The sequence below is a fragment of the Diadema setosum genome, chromosome 9 (assembly GCF_964275005.1).
Source record: "Diadema setosum chromosome 9, eeDiaSeto1, whole genome shotgun sequence".
Classification (NCBI taxonomy): domain Eukaryota; kingdom Metazoa; phylum Echinodermata; class Echinoidea; order Diadematoida; family Diadematidae; genus Diadema; species Diadema setosum.
The window spans coordinates 12,323,177-12,335,503 of record NC_092693.1 but is presented as its reverse complement, the minus strand read 5'-3'; the positions used below and the strand labels follow the sequence as shown (position 1 = coordinate 12,335,503).

The window sequence follows — 12,327 nt, the reverse complement described above, 5'->3', positions numbered from 1 at the left end:
TACCACTCAAATCTATTATCCTACGGCACTCTCCTCCAGTAATTGTTTCCGGTGTGGCTAAAACGGCGCCGCTGTTGAGGGCGTTTAAATTCTAATTTTTGTGGAGTTGACTGGAAAAAGAGGTATTTTGTACTGATTTTTTCTTTTGATTTTTAAAGTATTAAAAGTCTCAGTGGTCCTAGACCCCACTGTATAGTACAGAAAAACCCTGGCATACGTTGTGTTATTCTAACGCTTTGTACCCAAGCTCAGCTCAGAGGGTGAATACTAGACCCTATAGAGTGAAACTGCATGGTATTTTCCGGTCAGGCTGCAGTGACCAGTGTGGCAATGCAGTGGCCAGTGCGTGCACAGCTAACGGCTAACGTTAATACAGGTATACTCTGCAATGCAAGATTTATCCGGTGCATGTGCAGTGCACTGGCATGGCAGTCACCTGTACTGAGTTAGCGCATGTATGGTTGGACCTACTGCTCTGTAATTTACCTAGAGATATACCTTGTATCACTTCTTGTATCTTAACAAATATTCCTCAGTTTCACCATTTCACTATGGCAGAAAATATCACCATCACAGATTCTTATCCTGGGCAAAGCAAAGGCTGTCGAATGTTGACTCGCGTACAGTCGTATCGTAAATATAAATGATTGAATTTATTCGTATGCACGGAATTCTCGGTGACAAACGCAAGTGACCTTTTTTTTTCTGTGTGCCGGTACAGTGCAACCTCATCATTTTAACCAACCACCTCTTCATCTTCTCCTTTGATAATTAAAGCACGTAAATCTAGTGAATGGCAAAGACATGTATTGTTAAAGTTAACAATAACATCTACTTTTTTTCTGTGTAAATTTTCTTTTCCCTCTTGTTTCCTCAGCTCAGGTTATTTAACCTAATTGGAGTGTAGCGTTAGTGAGTCTACTCAATTACCTGGAGGGTGTTTCACAAAGCCGTTCTTAAAGTTAAGAAGGACTTAAGTGCGACTGGTGATCAGTTCTTGTGTGCTATACTTGTCAGAATCTCAATAATTCGGCAGCACAAGAACCGATCACCAGTCGCACTTAAGTCCTTCTTAACTATAAGAACGGCTTTGTGAAACGCCCCCCTGTTCCCTCCTCCTGTGTCTTGATTTGTATTGGGTTCAAATAGTCCAGCGTATTGTGCCCTGCCGGAGCTGCCCATGCGTACTTTTGATTTTTATATGCAAGAAAGCCATTGCACAAAGTTGTGGTCGATCTAACATGGATTAACGAGATTAGGTGGTTGATAGGTAGTGTACTTGTAGTCTAACAAAAGTATGAGTGCAGCTAAAAATTTCTGTGCAGTCAACCCTATTCCCACCGACCCACTGACGTTTCGCGTGATTATCCCGCAACGCATGATGCTCTCGCCGCGACATTTTATGACTTTTTTCTTTCAAGTATCACGCAACTTTGAGACCAAATTTGTCGCTCCCAGGCATACCGTTTTGAAGCCACGCCCCTTTGAAAAAAAATTTGTCGACCCAAAAGTTGCTCAAAAACATGATTTTGTGTACAAATCCAATGTAAATTTTGTTTTTGCAATTAATTCAGATGGAAATAAATATTTTTACTTTTAATGGCTGATAATGATTTATTTTAGCCTGCTTATGCTTCAAAAAGCTGCGACAAATTTTGACGGAAAAAACAACAAAAACAAAGAAATACATAAGAAATTCAATAAAAACAATAAAATACATATAAGAAATAATTATGAAGCCAAATTTTTGCTTCAGTATTATTGTTGAGGATATTGAAAAGAATATGTTCACCAAAAATGTGAAGTCTTAGAGCTTTGCTTTTTGATTTATAGGCAAAAAAGTATTTTGCATAAATTAGCATAAATTGATTGATATAAAATACATGAATTAAAATTTGAAAAATATAACTATACAGTCTTGTAGATTACATTGGCCTCTACCTTAGTGCAAATTTTCGCGAGGATCGCATGATCCACAACCGAGATCTGAAGGGAGAGGGGGCCAAACCCCCCACCCCGGTGGTTTCAAGTCCCTCAAAAAACCTGATGGGATTAGGGTTGAACTGCAGTATCATCACTGACCAATAGTGCTGGCCAGATAGAACCTTTACATGTGATGCTGACCCTGCTGCTGACTGCATCTAAAGCAAATGCAACCTGTCCAAGGTACTTTGTCCTCATCATGTGCCAAATTTTGGACGTACACAAAAGCATAGGTTTCCACATGTAATTGACAGTTGAATCTTGGCCTTGGGCGATGTTTATGGTTAAATTCTGATCAGCTTGCTTTAAATTTTACTATTGCTTGTCGACAACTTTCACACGCGTTTTAATTTTACGAATCTTCAACTAACAAGTTTGGCTCTCACAAAATTTATGAAATAAGAATGCACGCGCACATTCCTTGTTTTACAGTACATCTGACATCCAGATTACCATACTTAGTAGTGATAATGAATAGTACAATAAGGCAGTGTCGGTCACAGTTGGTAAGAGCTGTGTAATTTGATAAATACAGTGGACTCCCGTTATAACGAAGTCCTCGGGACCGGCAGTTTTCTTTCGTTATATCGAAATTTCATTATAACCGAAGAAATAAACAATACAATACATAGAATGTATAACATTGTATCCCGAATTTTTACTTCGTTATAACCAGAATTTTGTTATAACCGTGTTAGTTATAACGGGAGTGCACTGTACCGGTACTCTCTCAACTGACTGCATCCCTGTGTTGCATACTGAGAGCGATACCACAAGATTCATCGGGACTCTCTTTCTTATCATTCCATCCCATTCTATCCCATCCCACCTCCCTCAAATGCAAATGTAGTTTGGCGAGACAGCTACCAAGATGGACAATGCTGGTTTTGGGGACCTTCTCCGCGATGCGGAACAGCTCACCGCTGATGTCGACACAGGAAGTGAGCTGCCCAAAGTGGAGCAGACGTTGCACCAGATAATGGAGACAAGCCAGAGGCTATGGACCAAGACAGCACAGCTGGGGGCCTCGGAAACTGCAGACGTCAAGGCGTGAGTAGTTCTATTCTCTCTCTCAATTTGCTCCAGTCAGGGTGCTTTCTTCTTTGCTCTAAAGCCTCTCCATCTTGGCTCTACTGCTTCTTTGCTTGACAATTCGAACCAAGAAGTATAGACTTGATACACCAAGTAATATGTTATGAATGAATAGATGTTCATGTGCCCTTGTGAAGAACACATACTGTCAGCACAGTGTACAATTAATTTTTCCTAATTTTTTTAAAGTCAGAATTTATTTCCTTCAATGTGCTTGATCCTGCCTGGAACAAAAACATCCTTGCTTCAGTATATTGCTGTTGTTAGTCTGTTTTTTGAGACTTTGAAATTTTGATTCCTGTTTCTGACAGATCAATGCTGTTGGGCTCCAAGGGACTTGACATTCCTCGTATATCAATGAGACTGGAGACACTAAGTGCAGTGAAGACATATGAGCCTCTTGAACCCATTGCTGACACAGATATACAGGTAAGGGACTAATGTAGCCATAGCATTCTCAGCCTCCAGAGACTTTTGATTCTCACCACATACAGGCTTAAATATTGGCTGACACCATTTACTATTAAAGTGGAAATTTTGGCAGTGTTAAACTTTTCGTGTATTTCTCGCAACCAGAAACCAGCATGAAAACAAAAGCACACAAATATATTTCCTTGCTGTATGTTTCAGAAGTTCGACTTGATTCCATGGAATGAAAAACATGTGAAACTCGTCTTACCTGGCCGAGGGGGGAAAAAAAAAATACTAGCATGGAAATATCCACTTTTGCAGTATGAGGATATATATCATATGAATGTATATTTTTATTTTATAAGCATTAACACTTTCATGATGGCAGAGAATTTCTTCCCAATATTGGATAAATGTTGGCAGTATGAGTGTATTTTAATGTTCAGCATTTATGTGTGTGTATTGCTGAATTTGTTACAGGATTTTGGTCCATTAACACCGAGATGAAAGGCCAAATACCCTTCCATAAAATACTGTAATGTAAAACCAGATACATTTGCAAGAAAAGAAAAAAATAATAATAGTATACTATATGTAATGAATTAAGACATAAACTTTTGCGTGCATTTTACTTTTGCAAATTGTGACTCCTGGCGAAATTGGCAAGAGTTTTGTGCATGCGAAAATTTCTGGCTTTACAGTAAGGGAAAGAATGAAATTCTCTGAATGTTTAATAAGTCATCTTCCGAGTATTTACTTTCAAGAAATGTTCTTAAAGTCTGGTGTATAGAGATCATTCTCCTGGAGATCCTCCTCTGATTTCTATTCTTGTCTTAGAGAAATTAATTCTTTATGTTTGCAAATGACACCTGAAGTTTTTTACATTATTTTTTTGTGTAAGTTTTACAGAAGGGTTTTACCAATGTTCTTTTTTGCTATTCATTTCTTTTAAATCTCTTTGGACAGGGCTTGTTGAGAAATGAGCGTGAGAATGCCCTGCTTGCTGTCATTGAAGAAACAAAGAGAAATGTAAGTTGGCACACATTATTATTTCTTCCAATCATAAGTATCTATGATGTGTTATGCTTGTATGACAGTAATTTTTTTCCATAGTATGCTTTAGTTGTCAATATATCACACATTAGCTTGCCAGAGATAGTATGCACTGTACATTTGAAGCATCATCTTCTTTCCGTCCAGCCATTCATGTATTATTGTAAGCTGTATTGTGTATTGTGCATACTTTGATAGATAACTTCATAACTACACAATGTATAGTTGTTATATTGGTGTTCTAGTTTCTAAAGACACACCCTCAAGATGCATCACAGGGAAGTTGTGAGATCAGACTTCCAACCTGTCTGTATGTGTGAAATACACTGTATAAGAATATTTCTGTACAGTGAAATGAAATAATACTGAAATGAAGGTTAATTTTAAAGCTCCTTGTCTAGTATAATTGTGTTTTCCTATAAATTTACAAATAGTCCAACATTGTGGATATTTCAGCTTAGCTTTGATGCAGATGCAGTTCCTGCTGGAGAGTGTGTATAGAAGCAGTAATTACTCTGAACATTTGGGTGTGTGTTTTATCTTAGACTCGGCAGCAGGCGGAGCTGCGATTCTGGCAGGCCAAGCAAAACGAGTGGGAGCTGGAAAAACAGAGGATCCTCAACACCCTGGTCGGCTCCAGCTCGGAGCTCATCAACATCTCTGCAGAGACGAGCAACCTCTTCAGCGATGCCAGCAGAGTGGAGGGCCGGAGTGCCATGGACAGCGTGGAAATGGCATATGCTCGACAGGCAAGCCTACCTCTTAAAGTTGTAGCCACATCTATGCAATGTTGTGGAGCCATGCCGTTTGCACAAATATATGATATTCAATTGCAGCAGCCTGTATGAGCAAGCATTTTGAGCAAGTTTTCTGCCACGTGAAGAAAAATTCCTTGTAAGGCACAGATGAATAAAGTTGACTGTGGATCAGTAGTGGATATAGAAATATTTTTTTTTCTTCCATTGTTCCAATATAGAAACAAAAGAAGGAGCCAGCTCCATGATATTCTATTGATAAGTCCATAAAACAAAAAGATGAGAGTGGCATGCACCCCACTTTTGTAATGTTATCTTGAAGGGAATTGTTTCAAGAATGATTGATTTCAGCTGAGGTCTCCCCAAGTAATCTTGTAACTGTCTAATCATCAAGGAACTGTACATTCTGTACAATTTTATTCACAAGATTTGATATTGATTTTTTGTTAGCTTAATCATTTGAAAATATTAAATTCAAAGATGGTTATTGATATTTAGATAACTAAAAGTATGCTTGTCATGAAGTGACATCAAATATTAAAGTAACGCTGTCACTTTTGGAACAAAAACACATCAGAGCAACCCACTGTGCAAATTTTTGTAGAAATTAAAGGGTAGGTGTCAAAGTTGTTGTTCTTTTTCTTTTTTTGCTGAATTTGCTTAAGTCAAAATGTGATGTAATGTGATCAGAATTGTGAAGGACTTTTAGCATTGCAGAGCAATTAAAACTGTGATATGAAATGTTGCCAACACCTCTACTTTGACACACAATATCAGGCCAGAGCTCAAGATAATTTGGGTTTTTTTTATTTTTTTTTATTTTTTATTTTTTTAAGAATAAAGACCATTGCCGAGCATATGAGGTTGAAAAAAGAACAAACTTCTTTCCATTTCATGGATATGCTTTGCCTAATGTTTGTTTGTTTGTTTGTTTGTTTTTACAGGTTTACATCTACAATGACAGAGTAGTAAAAGGTGGCATAAAGCCCAATTTGATCAATCTATTTGAGGAAATGGCACAGCAGTTTCAAGACAAGGTGAGGCATGGAGATTCTCCATATTCTTTTTGTCGTACATATTGTGACAAGTATAGCAGTGTTACATCCAAGAGTGTCGAAAATGTTGATAATGCACTGATGATATGATTAAAACTCTGGATGCTTTCATTTTCATCATTGTGAGAGGTTTGTGTAAAGAAATAATGCTTAGGAGAGGAGTCAAAATTGAAGGATTTCAACTAGAATAGAAAGGTATGTGGTGCACCATTAAGAACATTAATGTATACACTCTTGGGATTATAAAAACACAAAACTAGAGGAGCACTCTGAGAGAGCAGACCTCTGCCAAGCAGGTATGATTAGTTTTTAAATATTGCCATATCGTAGGCAGTATCTTTGACCAAAAACACAAAGGTATAGGGACATCTGCACAATACATTTGGTGAAAATCTTGTCATCCATCGATGAGTTTTTGGAAGCTTAAGTTTATTCTATGTCCTTTATGACCTTTGACCTTTGACCTCATGACCCCAATTTTAATTGTTCCTTTCTTTATCATGAACACATCCTGCAAGTTTGGTGAAAATTTGATCATCCATTTTAGAATTATTTTGAGATTAAAGGGACTGTACAGTACTGGTTGAGGTGGGGATTCATGTTTTGAACATTCCTTAGTGAGATAATGAAAAGCCTCTTATGAAATATGAAAGAGCATGTAATTTTAAGAAGGATTCAACGTTTATTTGATGAAAATTGGTTTTTAAATGGCTGAGATATCCAAAAAAGTGCTAATAATAAAAGGCGACATGCCACAACTTTATTAGGATCTCTTTGTTTCACCTTGTTTTTGGATATGTCAGCCATTTCAAAACCGATTTTCATCAAATAAACTTTTGATACCCCTTATAACTGCATGCTCTTTGACATCTCATAGAGTGGTTTCTGAATATCTCGCAAAACGTTAAAAGCTAAATCCTTACCTTGACCAGAACACACCCTTTAAGCTTATTTTATGTCCTTTACAGTGTACATGTTATGAACTACTGTCTATCATATTTGTGCGTATAAAATTGTATAAGTCTACCTTGTATCTTATTTGTACATTAAGCGCTCATTGCTTGCAGTGCCGTATGAAGGCTCTACCAAACAATGACATGCACTTCCTTCTCTGATTTCAAATGGTACAGAGGTTAGAAGACTTCTGGGCCATGGTGAGGGAGATGGTATCTGTTCCCATGACAACAGCCCCCGACTCTGTCTCAGTGAGAACCTCACAGGAACTACAGATGGCTTTCATCAGGCGAGCGAGGGCTTTTCTTGAACACAGGTAGGATAATCACATCCCTCTTGAAGTTAGTACTTCAGAGTACTTCAGAGACTCCCACCCCAAGCCTCTTGTAGCCTCTTGTATATGGGAGATTTTCCTATCTGGACCCCCTAGCAAACAGGAGACGGATCACGCTAATATGCACGCAATATAATGTGCGCTGCTGGCATCTCATGGGCGTAACTCACCATATAGTTTAAAGGGGAAGGCTAGTAACTGATCAGTGGGAATCACTGGAATAATGCTGGGAGATGATTGTTCCAATCCTTATGGGATTCATTCAAGAGTTCATTGTATATCTATTGTTGTGTGAAAATGATTTTGCTTCAGAATGGTCTCATATTCAAGTAATGTGCAGTTTAATGCTTCCAGGTTAGCGTCCCTGGTCAGTGACGGGGCATTAATCTGCACATTACTTGAATATGAGACCGTTCTGAAGCAAATCATTTTCACACAACAATAGATATACAATGAACTCTTGAATGAATCCCATAAGGATTGGAACAATCATCTCCCAGCATTTCCACTGATTCCCACTGATCAGTTACTAGCCTTCCCCTTTAAAAACAAACTTGTAATACCTAGGATTTTCTTCTTTTTTGTAATTGTAATTATGACCCAGTCTCAAATCCTAATATATCTGACTCATCATTATCTTGAAATCAATCAGCAAGAAATAAAATATGTTTTACAATTTGATGACAGAAAAATGTAATTTTTTGTTTTGTGCAAGATCAGTGGAAAAGTATGAAATGATAACATCAGCTCACTCATTTGGACATTCATGTCAGTTGTTTGAGCATTGGCAAAAATTAGCAAAATTTCACAATTTTGTAACTCTCCTCATCTGATTTCGATCAAATTTTCACTGTTGTGCTAATGAAATCTTACTGTTTCTTTTCAAACCAACCTTTAACTGGTCTGGCAATGCCCCTTTCAATTTCATATGCCCGTTTTATCTCTGCAGTTACACCGAGTACATCAGCAACATCATTGGTGAAAACTTGCGACAGGCTCGTCTTGGAGGTGTTCCTGGGGTTTTCAATCTGGTCAAAGGTTTCCTGAAGGTCAAACTACCAGGGGTTATCCCAGGCTTAGAGGTAAGTCAAATATTGGCTTCTTAATATACAAGCAACTCCTCTTACAACGAAATCTTCACGACTGGCAGTTTTCTTTCATTATATTGACATTTGGTTAAATCCCAAAAGTGAAGTGTATAAAGATGTATGTATACAGATGATAAATTTAGGACCTGAATACTTTCTTTGATGAAACAAAATTTCTCTTGTAACTGTGCTTGTTTAGTAAGAGATGTAAAAGCAGAGAAGTGCTAGAGAGTTAAGATATAAAAGGGAATATACACTGATCCAAGAATCTATATGTGGACAATATTACCACTTTGACCTGTGAACCCGCTGCACCGCGCCGCTATATCCATAATGCATAACACTGCAGTAATGGGGATCATGCTGCCAAGTCGGATCTGTTTTATACAAAAAATATGAAAAACTTGTGTCAGAATCGAGCCATGATACAGAGGCAATGGATCAGTGCAGATTTGAACAAAATACAGTCAAATGGAATGGAGCGTGTGTAGCTTTAGGTGTGTGTGTTTGTTTGATATGTGCATGCAATGTAGGTGTAATAATTGGTCTGATTTGTCCACAGAATATTAACAATATATTAATGGAAAAACAAAGGTGTTTGCTTGTCTCTGGTTTGTTTTCAATGTTGGATGGGAACAGGGTGAGGAAACCTGTGGTACATGGGGGCATGATTTTTTTAGTGAATGTGAGTGTGTTTGCAGTTTGTAATGGAGTGGATGGCACAGTATGCAGGTGCAGTGTGTTTGGATGGACTTGTGTGGGGTATGTGGGGGTATTGTGATTGGGGCTGGTTGAAGGCAAGAGAGTTATGGTTAAAGAAGAAATCCACTCCAGAATTTTAACAGTTTCATGAGAAATAAAAAAAAAAAAAAAAAAAAAAAAAAGATCCCTGCAGAACAGTGCAAAAATGATCAAAATCGGATAAGATATTTAAGGAAGTTATGACACTCTAAAATTTCAACATTTTTCAGAAAACACTTCTGTCCAGTCGTTATAAATATTCATATCAGCAAGTTGAAGATGTCATGCTCTCACAATTTCTTGTTTATTTCATGTACAGAAATGACAAAAATCTTATATTTCAACTGTATAAATGTAAAACTTGCCTTAAAACCACCCAAAATAAAAAGGAACAAATGTTAACCAAAACATATTTTGGTATGGGAATATGCTTTAACCCTTATTACATGTAGCTAACAATGGCAATTTTTCTGAATTTCAAATATAACATGTACACAAAAAATTATGAGGGCATGACATCATCAACTTGCTCATCTAAGGACTGGTCAAGAAATGTTTTCCAAAAAAAAAAAAAAGTGAAATTTCAAAATGTCATATCTTTGTTATTTCGTACCAGATTTTTGCCATTTTTGGAATGTTTCGTAGGGATTTTTTTCTCTTTCTTTTAGAGTTTATTTATTTGTGGGATAGATTTCTCCTTTAAAGGAGGATAATTATGGTCAGGTTTTGGGGGTGGTATACTGTATGAGGAGAATACTTACATGTCTTTGTAATTGTTTCATTGTAAGTATGATTTCAACATCAGTGAGTGAAATTGTAATAATCAACAGGGGGAAAACAGTGTGTGTGAGTGTGTAGGTATGTGAGTTTGTTGCACTATTATAGGAGTACACAGTAGACCCATGCCAATGGAGAATGATGCATAGATAAAGATGAACATGAATTGTCCACCTCTGTTCCCTGCCCCTCCCCAACCCCCCCCCCCCCCCAAAAAAAGAGACAAAAATAAGGAAAGGAAACCATCAGAAAGCAAAACATAGACAAAGACACATACAAAGGTAAGATACATTGGTCAGGTTGTCTTCTCTGATTAGATTTGTAGCTGTCTAGCAGGCAGAAAGATAGAAAGAATCTCATTTTTTTTTTTCATTATCATTATCATTATTGTGTCATTCATTTTCATGTGCATGTTTGTGTAAGGATTTTTGTATTTCATAAGTTATTTCTTCTACTGCGCCTTGAGCACGTTAGCTATGTGCAATTGGCACATTATAAGTACCCTGTATTATTATTATTATTACAGGTTCCATGTATTCAGGTATATAGTCAGCAATTTGGACTGTGTTGTCATAAGGCAAAAGCAAATATTGATATAGGTATATGATACAATGTATAATATTCATGAGGACACGGAACTGAGTGAAACCACTGTTCTTGTCAGTACAGTGCAGCTCCACGGAAAAGTTGGGGCTTCGATGAAGAAGTAAAATCAATAGTGCTAATGTGACCTCACAAATGTCCCAATGACAAATCTCTACCATATTTTCTCTTAAACATTGACACCAAAGATAAAACTTTGTATTCATGACACCAAATTATTCTTGTAGTAGAGTAACCTTGGAAAGATGACTTTCAAGGAAAAATGTGTTGAAGTTGCAAAGTTATAAAGTTGGAGTCTGATTTTGATAATACTTCTTCTATTCTGTTCATGTGCTTTTTACGATATTTAGCAAAGTCAACTTGAGCATAGAATGGAACTGCACTTAGTTTTCTTTTTTAATCAAATGCGGGATGACATCTTTTGCATTCAAGTGCCCTAAAGCGAACGAAAGCAAACTGAACCAAAGCGTACCGCACTGAACTGTGCCAGATTTGGAGCGTTTGAATGCTCTGTTAGAAACTGTACCTCATGAGTTATTTTTAGAGGAGGTCACACATTTTGTAGCGAAAAGGTCATTCACCTAGCACGCTTAACCCCGCTACTTACAGATATGTCCCGAACAAAGAAAATTAACTCTTTGCATCATGACGTATGTGCATGTTATGCGCATTCTTCACATGTGAACTTTTGGTGCGCTTTTGGTACCCTTTTGCAGCACATCGCAAAGTGGTCCACTTTGGCATGGTTCAGTACGGTATGGTACACTTTAGGAGCGTTCGAGCCACTCCTCTAGTGTGGGTACAGTACCCTATGGCACAGTTTGCTTTAGGAGAGCCCTCAAACACACCCATAGATCCTCCTGTGGGAATGCAAGGAGCCATTGCATGCAGAAACAAAACAAAAAAATACATGTAGATTAAAGATGAACAAGCTTTTATTAAAAAAAAAACACAGTTCATTTTATTGAAGAGGTTTCCTGGTCTTCCTAGGTACTACTCATTTGTAAACAATAATGTTTATCTGGACGTGATCACACTAATATGAGAACTACAACAACTTGGAAAATGGTCACTGACCAAGTCTTGTCAGTCCATAATTTTTCCTTACAAGCAAGTGACAATTCAGGACGTGAAGGAGTCATTTTGTTTTTCCTTAAAGATAATATAAAGTTTTGGTACCTCAAAAGTTTCCCTGAATGTCCTTGTCTTACCGGTAGTTTGTGTTTCAGGTTAAAGTACCTTTCATATATAAACTAACACTGTGAGACTTACTCACCCCAAAGTGCTCTCATGTCTTAGTAATCATGCAATTAACTGCGACCAGCAGCCCCATACGCATAGCGTAATGGGGCTTCGCATTGTAGCATTCAGGATCATGACAGATTTAGTATCGCGAGTAAATATCAACTTAAAATCCAGAAATTTCTTCAATTTGAGGACTTACCAATTAAGTTGAAGTAGTGAAAACAGGCTTCTGACAA

At 37.5% G+C, this 12,327-nt stretch overlaps 1 protein-coding gene across 1 annotated transcript in view; it reads left to right on the top strand.

Moving 5' to 3' along the window:
* Positions 1–46: 46 nt before the first annotated feature.
* LOC140233494 (nuclear pore complex protein Nup93-like) overlaps positions 47–12,327 on the top strand; it is a 47,730-nt gene continuing 35,449 nt past the window's right edge. The window contains exons 1-8 of the mRNA XM_072313612.1: positions 47–122; positions 2,847–3,033; positions 3,387–3,504; positions 4,453–4,515; positions 5,085–5,288; positions 6,239–6,331; positions 7,480–7,619; positions 8,587–8,719. Coding sequence (XP_072169713.1) covers positions 2,855–3,033; positions 3,387–3,504; positions 4,453–4,515; positions 5,085–5,288; positions 6,239–6,331; positions 7,480–7,619; positions 8,587–8,719 — 930 coding nt within the window. The 5' untranslated portion in view covers positions 47–122; positions 2,847–2,854. The remainder of the gene's footprint in view (positions 123–2,846; positions 3,034–3,386; positions 3,505–4,452; positions 4,516–5,084; positions 5,289–6,238; positions 6,332–7,479; positions 7,620–8,586; positions 8,720–12,327) is intronic.